The sequence below is a fragment of the Pogona vitticeps genome, chromosome 3 (genome assembly GCF_051106095.1).
Source record: "Pogona vitticeps strain Pit_001003342236 chromosome 3, PviZW2.1, whole genome shotgun sequence".
In the NCBI taxonomy this organism is placed as follows: Eukaryota; Metazoa; Chordata; class Lepidosauria; order Squamata; family Agamidae; genus Pogona; species Pogona vitticeps.
Genome location: NC_135785.1, coordinates 99,284,582 through 99,301,109, shown reverse-complemented (window position 1 = coordinate 99,301,109; position 16,528 = coordinate 99,284,582). Strand labels below are relative to the sequence as shown.

General features: G+C 41.0%; 1 protein-coding gene across 1 annotated transcript in view; it reads right to left on the bottom strand.

Annotated features, from left to right (window-relative positions):
• The window catches only part of CCDC6 (coiled-coil domain containing 6), a 69,139-nt gene that overhangs the window by 41,478 nt on the left and 11,133 nt on the right, over positions 1-16,528 (bottom strand). Inside the window, exon 2 of the mRNA XM_020802244.3 lies at positions 813-962. Within this exon, the coding sequence (XP_020657903.3) occupies positions 813-962 (150 nt within the window). The remainder of the gene's footprint in view (positions 1-812; positions 963-16,528) is intronic.

Genomic DNA, 16,528 nt, shown 5'->3' with positions numbered 1-16,528 from the left:
TCCTGAAACTCACAGTTTCAAAACCTTTTTAGCAGTATTTTCCCCAGCAGTACAAGGTTTTTAAAAAGCAGGTTTAATCCTTTAAGTAAACTGATAAAGATGTCTCCATCCAGGAGAGCTAAAGCAACACTGTAGCATCTCTTGAATCTTCATAATGTTTGCTCAAGATGTAGTCTATGAGCTGGTTCTGATGTAACAATATCACTTTAATAAACCCGATTTATTAACCCAAGAATGAGGGTTATGCCCATGAATGTCTCTCCAGCACTGGCCTCAACAGTTACATGATGATACTCAAAATCCAAGTTTCCATTAAGTTCAAACAGAAATGTGTACAGTAGTTTGATTTTGCACTCCAAATCACAGTATGAAAACAAGTATTAATTCCCAGCTTCATAAATCGTGATTTCTCATTACATTCCAACTATTCCATACTGTTTTCTATGCCAGCTTCAGAAAAAGCTATTGGTTTTCTTTAATAACCTATTAGAGCAAACGTTCCTCCATTAGTTTCTTATATTTCTCAATAGGCTACAGAAGAAGGGAAGCAATCCATCCTCTTATGTCCAGCTGCTCACTCACCTACTTGGAATTCCTAGTCACCTGTGATGACCTAGTTCTTAAAAACAAGACTATTTTAATCTGTTCTGTTGTTTTTATACTTATACATTTCTTTCCCCCTTTTTAACATTTACAACTAGTTTTTGAGGCTATGACAGTAGTAACACAAAATATAATCCCTCAAACCAAACTCCAACTCTGAAACAGGTTTTTTTCCCCTCTTTTAAAAAGTCAAGTAAAAGAAAAAGTACCTGCATCAGCTTCCTTGAGAGCTCATTAGTGAGAAATTCTTCTTCCTTTTCATAGTTGACTGCAAGTGTCTCCTTCTCCTTCTGCAAAGCCTGAATCTTCTTAAACAGAGTATTACTGATAAACTCCTCTTCTTGCTCTGCCCTTGCTTGCTGCAAAAGAAACACACTTTTAAAAATATGGAAACCACAGCAGAAAATGATCCAGTTACCAACTATGGACTGAACAATGTACTACATTTTTCTTTGTTAATTTCTTTCTATAAGCACTTCCAAAGACATCAAACACCAACATATGATCTTTAAGATTGAAATCCTGTTTTTCTGCTCATCCCTTGGGCATCCACCACCACTATACAACCACGTACAGTATTTCATCAATACACACATAAAAAAGCACAGAGCCAGAGACTATGGAAGCAACAGGAGGCAAATACATATATTGCTACACCCACAGATACAACAGTGCCTACCTCTACATGGACCTGGAACATGCCATAGAGACAATAACCAAAGATTATTACATTTATTATTATATACATTTAATGAGCTCCCTGGGACGTGGTGGCGCTGCGGGCTAAACCGCAGAAGCCTGTGCTGCAGGGTCAGAAGACCAAGCAGTCGTAAGATCAAATCCACGCGATGGAGTGAGCTCCCATTGCTTTGTCCCAGCTCCCGCCAACCTAGCGGTTCGAAAGCATGCAAATGCAAGTAGATAAATAGGGACCACTTTGGTGGGAAGGTAACAGCGTTCCGTGTCTAAGTCGCACTGGCCATGTGACCACAGAAGATTGTTTGTCTTCGGACAAAATGCTGGCTCTATGGCTTGGAAACGGGGATGAGCACCGCCCCCTAGAGTCGAACACGACTGGACAAAAATTGTCAAGGGGAACCTTTACCTTTACCTAATGAGCTCCCTGATGTAAATAGTTTTATTTCAGGTTTTTTTTTAAACTCCTACAAAGACAGCAGATAGCATAAATAGCAGATCTGTGTGCATAAATGTGCTTCTGCAAAGGGACTGTGATTGCAGGACCAAAACACAAATGTTTTTAAACAACATAAAATGGAAACTTACTTGTGCCCCCCATCAGTTTGGCCATCATACTAGTCATTATATTTAAACATAACTCTTTAATTTCCATTTATGTATCATGCTTGACATTAATGGGACAGAAATCACAAACTTATTTCTGGAGAGTGATGGAGAGATAACAGTTCTCCATCACTGAGTTCAGAGTACTCCAATCCCACTGTAGGCAGAGAACAAGTTGCTTTCCCAGGACAAGAAAGAATGGAAGCAATAAGCTATGTCCTACTATTGTACAGCTTCGCTCAATCCATTCCCGTGGCCAGCACCTTTCTGACTAAACTTTGATGGTGACAGGCTAGGGTAGAACAAAGGAAGAGTCAGGTGGTCATTCAGCTATCTAACCTAGACATAAAGAATGCACAGCTGCTGTTTGGTAGACTGCAACTCCCATCATCCTGTGATACTAATAATCTGATTAGAACTTCTGGAGGGACACATGTGTTTCTCATCTCTTATGTAAAACCCTGAAAACAATGTGAATGATTTATTTTTGTGTGCAGGCTGGTAATGACCAATTAAAAGTATATATTGCTCAATGGAACCACACATGTACTGCAAACAAAAACCTTCAAATAAGAAGATAAGGAAATACACCTCTCTGAAATTTGGAACGCTACTAGTCTCTGTAGACTATACTGACAAATCAGTGGGCCTGACTCATAATGAAGGCAATTTTCTATATACCTATTATACCTGTAAGCCGTGCATACTGGAGATGCTGCAATGTCAAGAACTGGAAGTGAACACTCTGAATTATCTCAGTACTATCATCTGCCACTGAGGGTGTGGCAGGAATTATCTGTGGGAGTTTGCTAGTTGACATAACACTTGCACCAGCTCAGTTTGTTTGGGGTGGCAGCCAGAACAAAAGCAACAAATCCAAGTACTCAACTCAATTGAGGGCAATGGCAGCTGCATGGGTGGAGAAACTCTCTCCCCCCAGCTGTCACTCAGTCACTGAATAGTTTTTCTTGCCAGTCCTCTATTAAAATGTTCTTCCAAAACCTTGAATTTCTGCCCATCCATTACAGTACTTCCATAGAAAATTCATGCCAGCTATTTCAATAACAAATGAAAAGCCTGTTGAAATCAACTTGCCTAGCTCTTTAATCATCCTCCCTTTTCAGCAACTATCCCACTGTCATAAATAGTACAAAACCCTTCCTTACATTTGTGTACACTTTCATTGACAGGCTAAGAACAAATCACACTATTTCCTCCTCCACACCTTTAAAATCTAGTTCTTGCGCAGAAATTATCACAAATTTATTCATGCTATTTCCCTTATTACAGCTGTGGTTTCGACTATTGCTTCTGCAACACTGCCTTTTAAACTGCTTTTATACTCAGATGGTCTTGCTGTCAATCTGAAGTACAATCTGCACTATCTAGTATGCACAGGTTGTTGTAGTGCAGTGCTATCCCATCTTGGATCCCCAGATGCTGTGGGACTACAACTCTCAGAAATCCTGGCTAGCACTAGTGGTGAAGACTTCTGAAAGTTTTATTCCAAGAACATCTGGGAACCCAAGGTTGGGAACTACAGTGGTGCCTCGCTTGATGACGTTAATCAGTTCCAGCGAAATCGTTGTTAAATGAAATTGCTGTCAAGCGAATTTTAAAAACCCATTAAAACCCACTGAAAACCCATCAATGCGTTCCAATGGGCTAAATACCTCATCGTAAAGCAAAGAATCTCCATAGGGCAGCCATTTTCTGGTGCCTGTATAGTGAGGAATCCGTCCTAAAGCACAGCGGGGAGCCATTTTGCACAGCGGGCGGCCATTTTAGAGCTGTCGATCAGCTGTTTGAAAATTGCTGTCTAGTGAAAAATCGGTTCCCGAAGCAGGGAACCGATCATCGTGAAGCGAATTTTTCCTATCAGAACATCGTTGTGCAATCGCAAAAACTTCATCGTCAAGCGGTTTCGTCATTTAACGAGGTAACTGTTAAGCAAGGCACCACTGTATTAGATCAAAACTACCCAGCATAGCTTGAAGCTCCTGCTCTCTGGTTATAGCTCTTTCTCCTAACTTACTCCACAGACACAATATCTACTTCTGCTACACTGGAGCTGGGAAAGTGCAACCCAGCACACCTTCCATAAAAACAAAAGGGAAATTAAGTCCCAAATGATCAATCACACCTCACAAAAGGTGCTGTGGGCCATCTGGAGTGTGTGTGGCTTTTTAATGAAGGAGCTGTTGTGGGCACTGAGAAAGGCTGAAGAGTAGGTCTTCTGAAAACCCTGGAGAAGTTGCTCAATCCTATTCTACATCACCACTGGCAATATCTGAATGATCTCACTGTGTATATATATGACACAGTGGGGCACAGAAGAAGGAATCCTTCGCAATCACCAGACAGCCAGGAGTTCACCTAGAGATTTCATCTTCACATTGCTGAGTTGGCTGGATAGCTTAGTGAGCTGGCTACATGGTGGCAGACCCAAAGATTGTGAATTTGTTCCCCTACTGTGTCTCTCTGCAGCACCGGGCAAGTTGTGTAGTTCCAGGATGCCACTAGAAAATGGAAACCACTTTTGAATATCTATACTTAGAAAACCCTGGAAAAGGTCACCGTGAGTCAGAATCAACTTGATGGCACATGGTAATTATTACTTACCATTGCTGTTGCGACCCCCACCCCTTGTTTCTATGGGTTAATAGGAATTTGAACCCAGGTGTCCTGAATCCTAGTAGTTCATTCAACTTTTTATACTACACCTGCTCTCCTTTTATACTGCCTGCAAAATCTATCATGCTAGCAGACTGAGGACTAGGGGGAGGTATATCAAAATATACTGGGAATGAGTCAGTTACCATTGTTTTGTTAAAGTGAACAGAGCCTTCCAGCTGCATCTGATACTGTACATTTGAAGAGCATACTTTCTATAAGAACAAGCCATCAATTAGTAGGCACTGATTTTTTTTATTTTTACTAGAAATCCCTAATTCTCCATTCTGGGAGTTCTACTTCACATACCCATTCCCACAGACAACTACCCATTCTCCAGTGCTGCACCTGGAGAAACTCTAGCTGGGAAGGCTTCCGAGGCCCAGCACGGGCCTAACTCTGCCCTGTCTTCCTATGCAGAAAAGGAATCTAGGAATTCTAAGCCTATAATGCAGCTATAAGTATGTGAGGTGGACCTCCCAGAACAAAGAACTATGAGATTTGCAGCACAATAAATTCAAACATCCCATGCTTATCAACTAGTAATTTCAAGAAACAACTAGGCTGGACAACTGAGTTATTGGGAAGACAGGTAAACCAACTGCTTCCTTTCTCCCTGCTCAAGTAAAGCCAGGCTGCAGGCACTCTAAACTGTTGCTTTCTAACATTTCTTCCCTCAAACCTTAATCTTCTCTCCTATTCTTTACCAAGGGCACCTACTGCAAGTAGTGGTGCCACCTGTTCCTGCACCATAAGCTCTGTGTCGTTATCCCTGTATGATACAAATTCAAGCTATCCACCTTTTTTCAGAACAGATATCAGAAGTGATGGGGGATTTCAACTGTCACGGTGCTTTTAAAAGCACACACCAACCCTGAAATTAACATCAGCATGACCAGGATCCTGGTAAAGAACGCCGAGATTCCACAGTTTCGCTGTGGCTCTTAGCAAGATCTTTCACACATGATCCAGCAGGACTATGAAAATACAATATAGCATGATAAAACTTTGGATAAGATTTTGTTCTTCAATAGCTATGGTTTCATCTTTCCATGAAGAAGAACGTTAATGGAGACTAAGTACTGTATCCACTCTCCTTTGGGCTACGATAAGGAGCCCATGGTTTCACTCCCCTCATCTCACAATTCTTCTGCAGAAATGAGGAAGAATGCTCTATCTGCTCTAGCAGGCATTGAAAAAGAACCAAAATAGGAATAAAGAGAAAGCAGGGACATAAAAAAACACTTTAGAAATACTGGTTTAATGCATATTGAATCCTGGGTCTCTTCAAGGACCATTGAATAAATCTTAGAACTTCCTTGTACACGTTACTTCATAAAAACGAAGCAGCTCACTTACTGTACGGTTTGCTTGTAAAATTCTATGGCACACTTAAAGTCATTTTTTAAGACCAGAACAAGCCATGATTTCCCACAGAGACACACAACTAAGCCCAGTAGGTTAGAGCTAATATTGTGCTATCATCTCAGCAGTATGGAGGATGCATCTACACTCTTAAGACAGTTCATAAGGAGGGCTTAGCCAGATGGAGCACATTTTTCACCTGGCATACCAACAAACAAAAGTGATCAGCAAGAAATTGAAAGTCAAAGCACTCCCTCCTACAACCACAGACAATTGCTGTTTCTGTGGGGTTTAATGGAGTTCCCATGAGGGGATGAGGGAAACAAATTTTATTTCTATTGCCAATTACTTTGTACATTTTGACTAGAGTCTAAGTAGATGTACAATTTCTGAAAATCTGAAAACCAAAGATTTACTGGTTACCCCCGCCCTCCATAGACCTCCATATCTCTTAAGGGTACAGACTGAGCATTAGTTTAGAATGCTATCATATAAAGGCAAACAACAGCAAACCTCTGTAAGTTCACTGTTTTGAAGCTGAATATTTTACAGTATTCTTCCATCAAGCTTAACTGTCTTGCTAGGATGTCAAAATATAAAACATAATTCCAAAGAGATTATTTCAAGCCACAGCTCCACTGGAGTTTGATAACCTAGTTGCCTGAGAAAGGAACCTAAGAGGGTCATTGAAAAGTCACAGAACACTGTAAAATACTTTGTTTTTATTAGCATAGGAAATAGGGTTGAACAAATCATTAACAGAATTTCAAATACAGTGGTGCCTCGCATAGCGACGATAATCGGTGCAGCAAAAATCTCTGCAAAGCGATTTCGTCGCTATGCGATATTAAAAAGCCCATAGGAATGCATTGAAACCCCTTCAATGCGTTCCTATGGGCTTCAGACACACTTTAAGTGAAAATCCTCCATACGGCGGCCATTTTCACTGCCCGGTAAGCGAGGAATCCGTCCCAGAAAACAGTGGGCGGCCATTTTTTTACCCAGTGGCCATTTTGGAACCGCCAATCAGCTGTTAAGTGAGGCACCACTGTATTAACTAGCTTCCTCCCATAACAGACAGTTACATTTCTCATATTTAAGGTAAATTCTTTAGATGATAATAAACATAACTGAATGTTGTTTTTTTAAAAATTGCTCTTCTCCCCAAAGGGTGGGGAAGCAGGGAAGTCCTTCTGTGGCCTGCTTCCCTTGAAACTGTACAAGGTCAGCAGTCATAGACCTAGAAAAAATTTAAAATCTGATGGCAGCATGGAAATGGGGAGTGGTACAGCATTGGAGAAGGGAGGTTAACCCCCTCCTGCGGCAGAACACCCCATGTGGCAATCAGGTTTTCAAAGACCCTCCACTGGGACCCATAGAGACATTTTTAAAAACATAAAGGCAGTGTAAGAACACCTCCGAAAGTCTTTTATCCTCATTCAGATGTTGACTGGAGCCAGCAGACTTCTTCTGCCTAGAGATGCTTGACGGGGACACCCCATAGGTCACATTCAACCTAAAGGCTGCACGTTCCTTGTGCACGGTTTAAAATCAATGATGAGGAACAGAATAAAAATTATCTCTGCAGCTGGTACATGACATTGCTCTGCCTGAGATGGCATAAATATCTGCTGAAGCCATTACAAAGAAGATGGAAGTGTAAGGTCACACTGCAAACAGTTTCTCCCATAGTAAGAACAAGATAGCACCCTACATACCTTCTGCACATAGGTAAACCGTTCAATCTCTGACATAGCATACATACAAAAAGTGGTACTCTCAGAGGCATATCTTTTGAAAGTATTATATGATTAATTGAGTGCTTCCATAGTTAGAACAGAGATAAAGCTAAACACTTGCAAGGAATTTTTAATTTTTAAAAAAATTTTAAGCACACACCACAGACAATACCTTCCCTTACAACAATAGGTCTAACTACTCTATGAAAATCTGTGGTTGGAGGAAGCAAAGGAAGGAACATGCACGGAAAGAGTCAGACCAAGAGAGAAGGGGGAGAGCACTTTTGGCTCCACGGGACAGATTATTTCCCAGGATATGATATGGGAAATAGATGACACCAGGTCATAGCCCCTACTCTTCCAAAGTCCTACCCTCTAATCAACTCCCACAACAATGCTACAGAAAGGCAGCCCTTTCTGTAGTACTGACCTGAGAGAAACTATGGCTCTTATCTCCTGTCACTGATGAGAGATGACATCCCTCAGCACTGCAGAAAGATCACCCAAAGAGGTTTGGGAGAAGGGGGGCTGGGAATGGCAAAAGAGCACACAGGCTGGAACTCCCTATTCCTGATTTGGACTTTTCTTTTCTTTTCTTGGGGGGGGGAGACGTGTTGTAATCCAACTGCGGTTTGGTTTCAAGATGAAATACAAAAATGATAAATAAGTGCACTGGGATTGATTTCAAAACCCTTTACAGAATAGAGTCCTTAATCATATTTGGTACCACAAACCACTTATCTTGATACGTTCAACTGAGAGTGAGAGATAAGAATTTGAGTTGAAACAACATGATTTTAAAGTTAATCTCTTAAACTATTGCACCTTAAAAAAATTACTCTGCAATATACAGTATACCAAGCATGCTCTCTGCTCCTAGCCCTCATTTCAAACAAAGAAACATCCTCATTGACTTGGACAGCCCAGCACAAGATCCCATATGAACTTATTTCATATGTGGAGCCACCTCCTACATTTCCTACTCGATATTCAAAAATTACATTTATGCATGTGTTTTAATATGATTAAAGAGGCAGTCCCGAAACTAGCAAAATCAGGAAGCTGGACAGGGGCCAGACTGTATTTGTCTTCAGTGTGGAAGGGATTGTCACTCTCGAATTGACCTCCGCAGCCACCCTAGATGCTGTTCCAAATCCTCCATACAGAACACGTTACCATAGTCTCTTGAGACTGAAGGATGCCTACACGCATAATATGAGTATAAATGTGCATACCTTAAAGCAGTAATACTTGCACAAGATTTCAGTGAGCTCAACAAGATGAAGGGAAAGGATTGCTTTCTGTTTACAAACTTGGGCTAGTGCTCTAGAGGTTTCAGATTGCATTTGCATTCCCACAGACATTGCATGTGCACTCTTGGGTGAACTCACCTTTCATACCAGTTCCCTACCTGAGAAAACTGTCAACACGTAAAGGCATTCAAAGGATTCAAAACAAACAAACAAACCAAAAACAAAACCCTGCTAATGTTCAAAGCACAACGAGAAGACGATTGTCATAAGACATTCTGAACACCTTCAGCACTCCAGGAAAACAGATCATAAGATCAATGTACTACCTTTTCTCTCACATGCTTATTTCGAGCATGAAACTGATGTATAAAAAAGAAATAGTGACAGTTAGTTACTAAGGCCCAGTGTATAAATAACTGAAATCCAAGCGGGTACAGAGTGTCAACTGGGCTCAAGGGCAATCAGGAAGTGTTCATACAAAAGGGCTGTTTGTGTGAACCAATATGCCCATCAAGCTACCATGACTACAGCAGACCTTTTTATGAACTGACAAAAATAATACAAACTGGAATGATGATACAGGCATTCTCCACGTGGGGATACTTGTTCTCAAGGATACCATCCCCACTGGAATGCTGGCCAGTAGCAAGCATGGCAGTACACTGCTATAACTTTTCACCCATTAATGTGAAAGGATCCAAAATATAATAGCAAAGTTGGGCACTGTGTGTGTGTGTGTGCGCGCGCGCATGAGGAAAAAATACTCCCAAACTCATTCAATTTAAAATGTATCTCATGAATCTTTAAAAAACAAACGAACAGGTAAACACGGACATGTAAAGCCAGTATTATGCACAAGTTTGCTGGGAAAGATTCAGGTTTGCCTTTGTCCCTTCCAGAATCCCATTGGTCATGCAGCCAATCAACATTATACAGTTCTTTTTCCCCGTTTTTGCAAACAATCCCTTCTCCACATACTAATGGTACAAATGTTCTATGCAAACTGATTTCAGAATTATATCCTACACTACATGGCATGCCACTTTACAAGGCAGGGAAGTTTCAAAAGCAGTTTATGATGCAATACAGAAGATACACTATTAAAATCAAAAGGCCTCTAAGGTACCAAAGTGACCCTGTAGTGAACTTAAGCATTACCTGGAGTTTGGGCTTGAGGTTACTTTTCTTTTACTCCAGGTTCCCCACTCCCACTGACCCATCTTTTATGCCAGCATAACAGAATCAATGTAAATTTAGCCAGTAAATTGCCACAAGAATTCAGTGTAGATATTTCCTATTGCATGCAGTCTTTTTCACACCTGCAAATGCCTATATTGATTTCTTCATTGAAGAAATTCACTGCTGAGATTTACACCGCATGAGTTAACCACTGGCAAAACAGGATTTTAGCCCTTGTCTCACTGTACTTTGCCTAAACAGTTACTTGTGTTCCCCCCTTTTTTCTTTAACTGGGTATGTTCTAAACATAAACATGGAGAACAGAAGGGAGATCTGAACTTTTAACCCTGTCAGTCAGGACCAAGTTAAATGACTCAGAAGGATAACTTATTAACTCCTCCCTGGCCAAACATATATTTAAAAGAGTTTCTATTTCTGGTGTAAAACTACTGTATTTTAAAAGATACTTTAAAAATAGAAAATAAAAATTAATATTTAGAAGGTCACTCATTTAAGCTGTGAAATTACTGTTGTTGGTTGTTTTGCTTTTGGCTTTGTGGCTGGGGATGGTCTTACAGAGTTTTCATTTCTATTCCACACATCCTGTCAGTACAGCATTAATAGATGTATATGTTTCCCTGTTGTATGTGTAATATCTACCCACAACTGTGCTTCACCATTTCATGAAGTCCAAAAACAGCCCTTCAAAATATTTTGGCACAGGGGGACTACAGCCACATCCCAGCTATTCTTGCTTCTGTCATCTCCCAGCAGCCACAGTACACATCATGTACAGATCTTCAGAGATCCTCTAGCACTGGATAATTCTACATGAGGGAAGTTGCTTTCAAATTTGTGTATGGTGCATGTATACTTAAACTTCTGTTTAAAAAAAGGAAACACAATTCTTCCAAAAAAAAATCTCCAGTTTATGAATGTGGGATATGGTGCTTCTGTGCCCACGATTCAAAAAGTCAGGAAATGGCTCAATATTACAGCACAACATTATGCCCATGCTACCACCTTGAAAAATAATGCCAACCCTTATACAGCAAAGGCCAGGCTGCCTGTTGACAACATCAATGGCAGCAGTCAAGGTGGTCTGCAGGAAAGCCTCTTCTGCTTACTACCATTCACACTTGTTGAAAATCAGCCCTGACAATTTGTGATTGGGTGAGAAGTGGTTAACTGATGAAAACAGTAGTCAGCTTGTGGGATCTTCCCTTGCATAGTATCACTCTGTGAATGGTAATAAGCACCTATAGACCATCTTGACTGCTTGCACATATAATGAATATTTCTGTCCAATGTCTAATGGTTAGCAGAGAGCTTTGTTGCTGCTCCATGGTAGGTGGGGAATATATAAGAAAACAACTGCAAACTGCCTCATTTGCTTAATGGTTCTATGACGTAACTTCTATCCTTTGCACATTCTGTAAATTTCTAATCTCTCCCTGAAATTCCACTCAATTTTGCTTTATGAATGACGTGTGTGGTAGTCTATGATACAACACAAAGAGAAAGGAAGCTACCTTTGTTCCATTGGTTTAACAAAACAAATCTGAAGTACATAAATATCTATGAAGAAGGACAAAAAGACAGTGAACTTTTCAAACCAGGGCGCAGTGGAAGGAACAAAATATTCTGCTTCATGGTAGGACTCTTCAGTGCCTGAAGGGACAGTACATCTTCCTTACATTAAATTCCTGCACCTTTCCTAAAACTTACTGCAGGGCACCTTGAAAAGGTAATCTAAAACCATTTCAAAACAAGTCCAGAGAAAAATGTATTGAACATTTTGCTTTCCTTTTGACAAAACACCACAGTTACAGAATTTCATTTTGTCTAAACCATAGTGCTGTAACTCCCTAACTTGGTGTTCACCTGACTATATTATGGGATTCAATTAGCAATCAAGGTTCAAGAGCAACTAGTCCACATAACTAGCTTCTATTAGCCCACTGGATTTTTTCCTTCTTGACTCTTTTTGTTCTTTGAACAATAGACCTCTATTCTGTTATTACAAAATGCTTGTTCAACTCCCCACTACTTTTCAACTGTAAATTTACCATGTAGAGCAGAGAAATGGGAGGCATTGAGAGAAAAAGGGAGCCATTTCAGCAGTGATTGCATTAAGGATTAGAAGCAGAATAAAGTAGAATAAAAGGCAGAATAAGAAGGGTTAGTAATGTAATTAACTAGGAAAAGAAAATTTATTTTAGCACTCACTCTTCTTTTGTCTTCTGCCAACTACTGTTCTAAGACAACATGGAAAAGTGACTGCAACATTACTCTTCCTGAAAGCAGAACAATTTGCATTTCTGCTTATTTTTCTAAACCGTTTCATTCCAATACAGTAGTTATTATAGGTTGGAAGCTATAATTCACAGGGCCAGTCAAATGCAAGATCAAAATAGACATTTTGCACAGCTAATCTATCAGAGAAGATAGATCTTCTAGATAGATATTTCTATAAAATATCTGAAACCACATATGTAGAACTCTTAAGCCTCAGAGTATTTGTACGCCTAACTTATATGTACATAAGTGCTTTTATACCTAGTTTAGTGGGTTGGGGCACTGCAGAGTTCCAATCCCCACTTTGTCTGCTACAGCAGTGGTCCCCAACCTTGGGTCTCCTAATGTTCTTGGACTACAAGTCCCAGAAGCCTTCACCACGACCTCTGTTGGCCAGTTGAAGTCCAAGAACTTCTGGAGGCCCAAGGTTGGAGACCACTGATAGTGAGAAAATACTAAGGTATTTGTTAAAAACAGATTTGTTTTAAAATACATCAGCAATTCAAGTGATACTCTACCAGACAGGGAGAGTAACAGCCAGGTATTGTGGCTTGACAGGAATTATAATGGGTCTCCTGTTTTAATTCTCTTGGTAGGGCAACAAAATAAAAAATGATAAGAACATTTTATACATGTCTAGTCGGCTGTCTTCATCTGGCTAGCAATATATACAACTAGGTCTAAATCTAACTAAAGCAGACCCATTAAACCAATGAAAGCTTGTTAGGCAACCTTTAAGTACGTTTCATCGATTCAACAAGTCTACTGTAGGTGGACCTGAGAACTGGAGTGGAAATCCATTGGATAATGAACAACTATTAGTATCCTGCATCACCTTTGGCAAGCAAGGTGGGGCTGATGGATAGTGAAGTCCAAGAATAACTTGAGGACTGCAAGTTTCCCAACTCTGATATACACCACAATCTGTAGATAATGTATTATTATTCACGTGTGCATATACACACACATATACAGGAAGTGATGATTTAAGATTTAGAAGAGTCTTTTTCCTGTTAAAATGTCCTCCATGTTTCCTTGCTAACCACTCCCACACAACCTGTCCATGTTATTTACATATCTCAACCACAGTGAGAAAAAGAGGTTCTCTGTTGGTCAGTGGTGAAAGGAGCAGGAACAACTTAATCAACGGCTTGTCCTTCCAGGAAAGAAGGAATCCTCCGCAGAAACAAACACAATGGCAAAGAACAATGAGCAAAAAGATTAAGAATTGTGCGACAGGTTCCCCAAATTATGCTTAAATAAATATTGTGGGGTAATGGTAGTGCACAAATGTGACTGCACATGTGCAACCACGACCTTACTTTAAGCGCTTACCAGTTGACATCCTTGCTCATCCTGAGATGGGAGGAATTTGGGGCAAAATTAGGAACCCCTAGCATCTCCACTGAGGAGAAGCATCAAGAGGATCAGGACTATGATATTCCAACAACCCTGATCCTGTATGTTGTTGCTTTCATTCATCTTCCACATCTGAGCTGTAACCCGCTCGGGGTCCTAGCTGAGAACCTGTTTTCTGAAACCCAATATACCAAATGGTCCACCCATTTCTTTTAAATCCAAAAGAAAGAAAGCAACTGAGAGTGGGAGGGAGGGAGAGGGAGACAGAGAAAGAAAGAAAGGAAAGTGTGTCAAGTCAATTCTGGCTTACAGAGACCCTCTTCAGTTTTCTAGGTAGAAAGTGCTCAGAAGCGGTTTGTCGTTCAGGGAAATTTAATTCTCAACCTTTGTTTCTACAGCCAGGTACCTAATTCACTGAGCTATTTGACCAGCCAAAAAGAAACAGATGCTAGAATAGGTGATACATTTTATCGGACCACTAAAAAGATTAAACAAACAGCAAACTTTTGTGGACAAAAACCGCTTCCTCAGGTTCTATGCACACCTCCTTCATGGATGGCATAGAAAAATTGCAATTCAAGGGTGAAGTGTACTTGTGTCTGGATAGGTAATAATAAAAGCAGCTTTAGCAACGGGCAAAGGCCTAAATCATTTCTGATACTCGTAAGAGTGTCAGGATTTTCACCTCCTTCTGTCAGTCTCTACAGAACTGAAAATGTGCTACAAAGGGGTCTCTCCAAAGCATGGTTTTAGGACATGGGTTCCCAGTCTGTGGGTCACAACCCCTGAGGGCATCGCAAAGTATTTTCTGGGGGATTGCTGTGGTTTCCTGAGGGGGATACGTCACCCCTGACTCGCACCCTCATTCCCAGTTCCCTTCCACACATAACACGCTCCTCCTCCTCGCCTGTACTCCCCCCTCAACCCCGCCAAGCTCTCTTTGCTCCCCACTGGGGAGGGCCCCCTGGCTGTGTCCTCTTCTCTAGCGCTGGCAGCACTGCCTCTTCTTGGGCTCTGGTGGCTCACTGGCTGGCTCAGGCAGGGGAGCGGGATGGCAAGGAGCAGGAGACAGAACTCAACTGCAGTCCTTATGAGCCCGGCCAGTCGCTGAGGGGGTTGAGAGGTGAAGAAGCGGCGGGCTGGAGGGGGAGAAATAATGGTGAAAGAGGAAAAGGTACTGCTGCCAAAGTAATTTCGTCCCCCTCCTTGCCTCAGTGGCATATCACCGCTACCATCGCGGGGGGGGGCGGCTGAGAAGGAGGAGGACGAAGCGAAGCCACAGATTGAAGAGAGGAAGAAAAAGGGCAATGGTTCCCTTCCTAAAGGAAAACTCACCTTCCCCCCAGTAGAACCCTATTTTCACCCACTCTTGTTACCTCCATCTCCCACAGCCATTTATAGACTGCCGGGGGAGGGGGAATGGATTTAACAAACACTCAGCCATGAATTTCGAAACTGGTTGCCCAGTGCAAGCACAACATCACATTAAATATTAGGTCATACAGTGGTGCCCCGCATGACGATGATAATCCATCCCATTGAAATAGCTATTTAGCCAAATCGTCGTCATGCGAAAACCCTTTCCCCATTGGAATGCATTGAAACCCAGTTTAATGCGTCCCAATGGGGAAAAGACCTTGTCGTCCAGCGAAAATCACCCATAGGGAAGCCATTTTGCGAGCGCCGATCAGCTGTAAAAATGGTTGCCCTGCAAAGCATGGGTCCGGAAAGCATAGGGCAGCCATTTTGCGAAGCCGACGATCACCGAAAAAAAAAGTCATCTTGCAAACAAACAGTTTGCGAAGCAAGCACGGACCTAATCAACGTCCAGCGAAAATCCCCCATAGGAATGACTGTTTAGCAATCGCAAAAAGTCACTGTTATGTGGATTCGTCGTTTAACGGGGCTGTCATCTTGCGAGGTACCACTGTATTCCAAAAAACTATTTAAAAATGTTTCCCCTTAATGCCTTTTTATGCAAATATGGTGGGGGGGTCGCAGGTTATTTGGCTATTATGAAAGGGGTTCATGATTTGAAAAAAGGTGAAACAATGCTTTGGGGTTTTAAGGCCTACCAGGAAGCTGCAAGAGTGAGAGGGACTGTCACTTCTATCCTGCATTCTATGTTGTGTCTACAAGCACAATGAGTATACACCAACAATTAAAAAAATATTTCTGATTCAATAAATCCATTCTTGCACAACTCTAACATTTGTATTTGTGTGTGTGTGTGTGTGTGTGTGTGTGTGTGTGTGATTATGTCATCTTTCTCCAAGCAAAGAGACACAAGGTGGCTCACATGATTTTTAAAAGTTGGACTAAAAATACACAATGTTTACTATGTTAACATAAGTTACAACTAAAGTAGGCCCATTTAAATCAGTGGAACTTATGAAGTAGTTAATTCACCAAATCCCCACTGATTCAATTAATATACTTTAGTGCAACTAAGCTAAGCAACAGGATTTCAGCCAATAAATTACAAGGACAAAAAACAATTAAAGACGTAATGGTGATTTAAAAAGACATCAAAATATTTAAAAGCTTTAAAAACACACTTTAAAAGAATGTAAATGCAGTATATATAAGATTTGATCTTGCCCAATTTAGTTATTAAAAGGGAACCATTGCTTTAAAAGGAAGGTATTTAACTGTTACCAAACAATGCATGGGGGGCGCAATCTAACTTCTGAAGGGAAAACATTGGACAAGCTAGGGGTAGCCACAGAGAAGACCCTCTCTCATGTTCCCATAAAT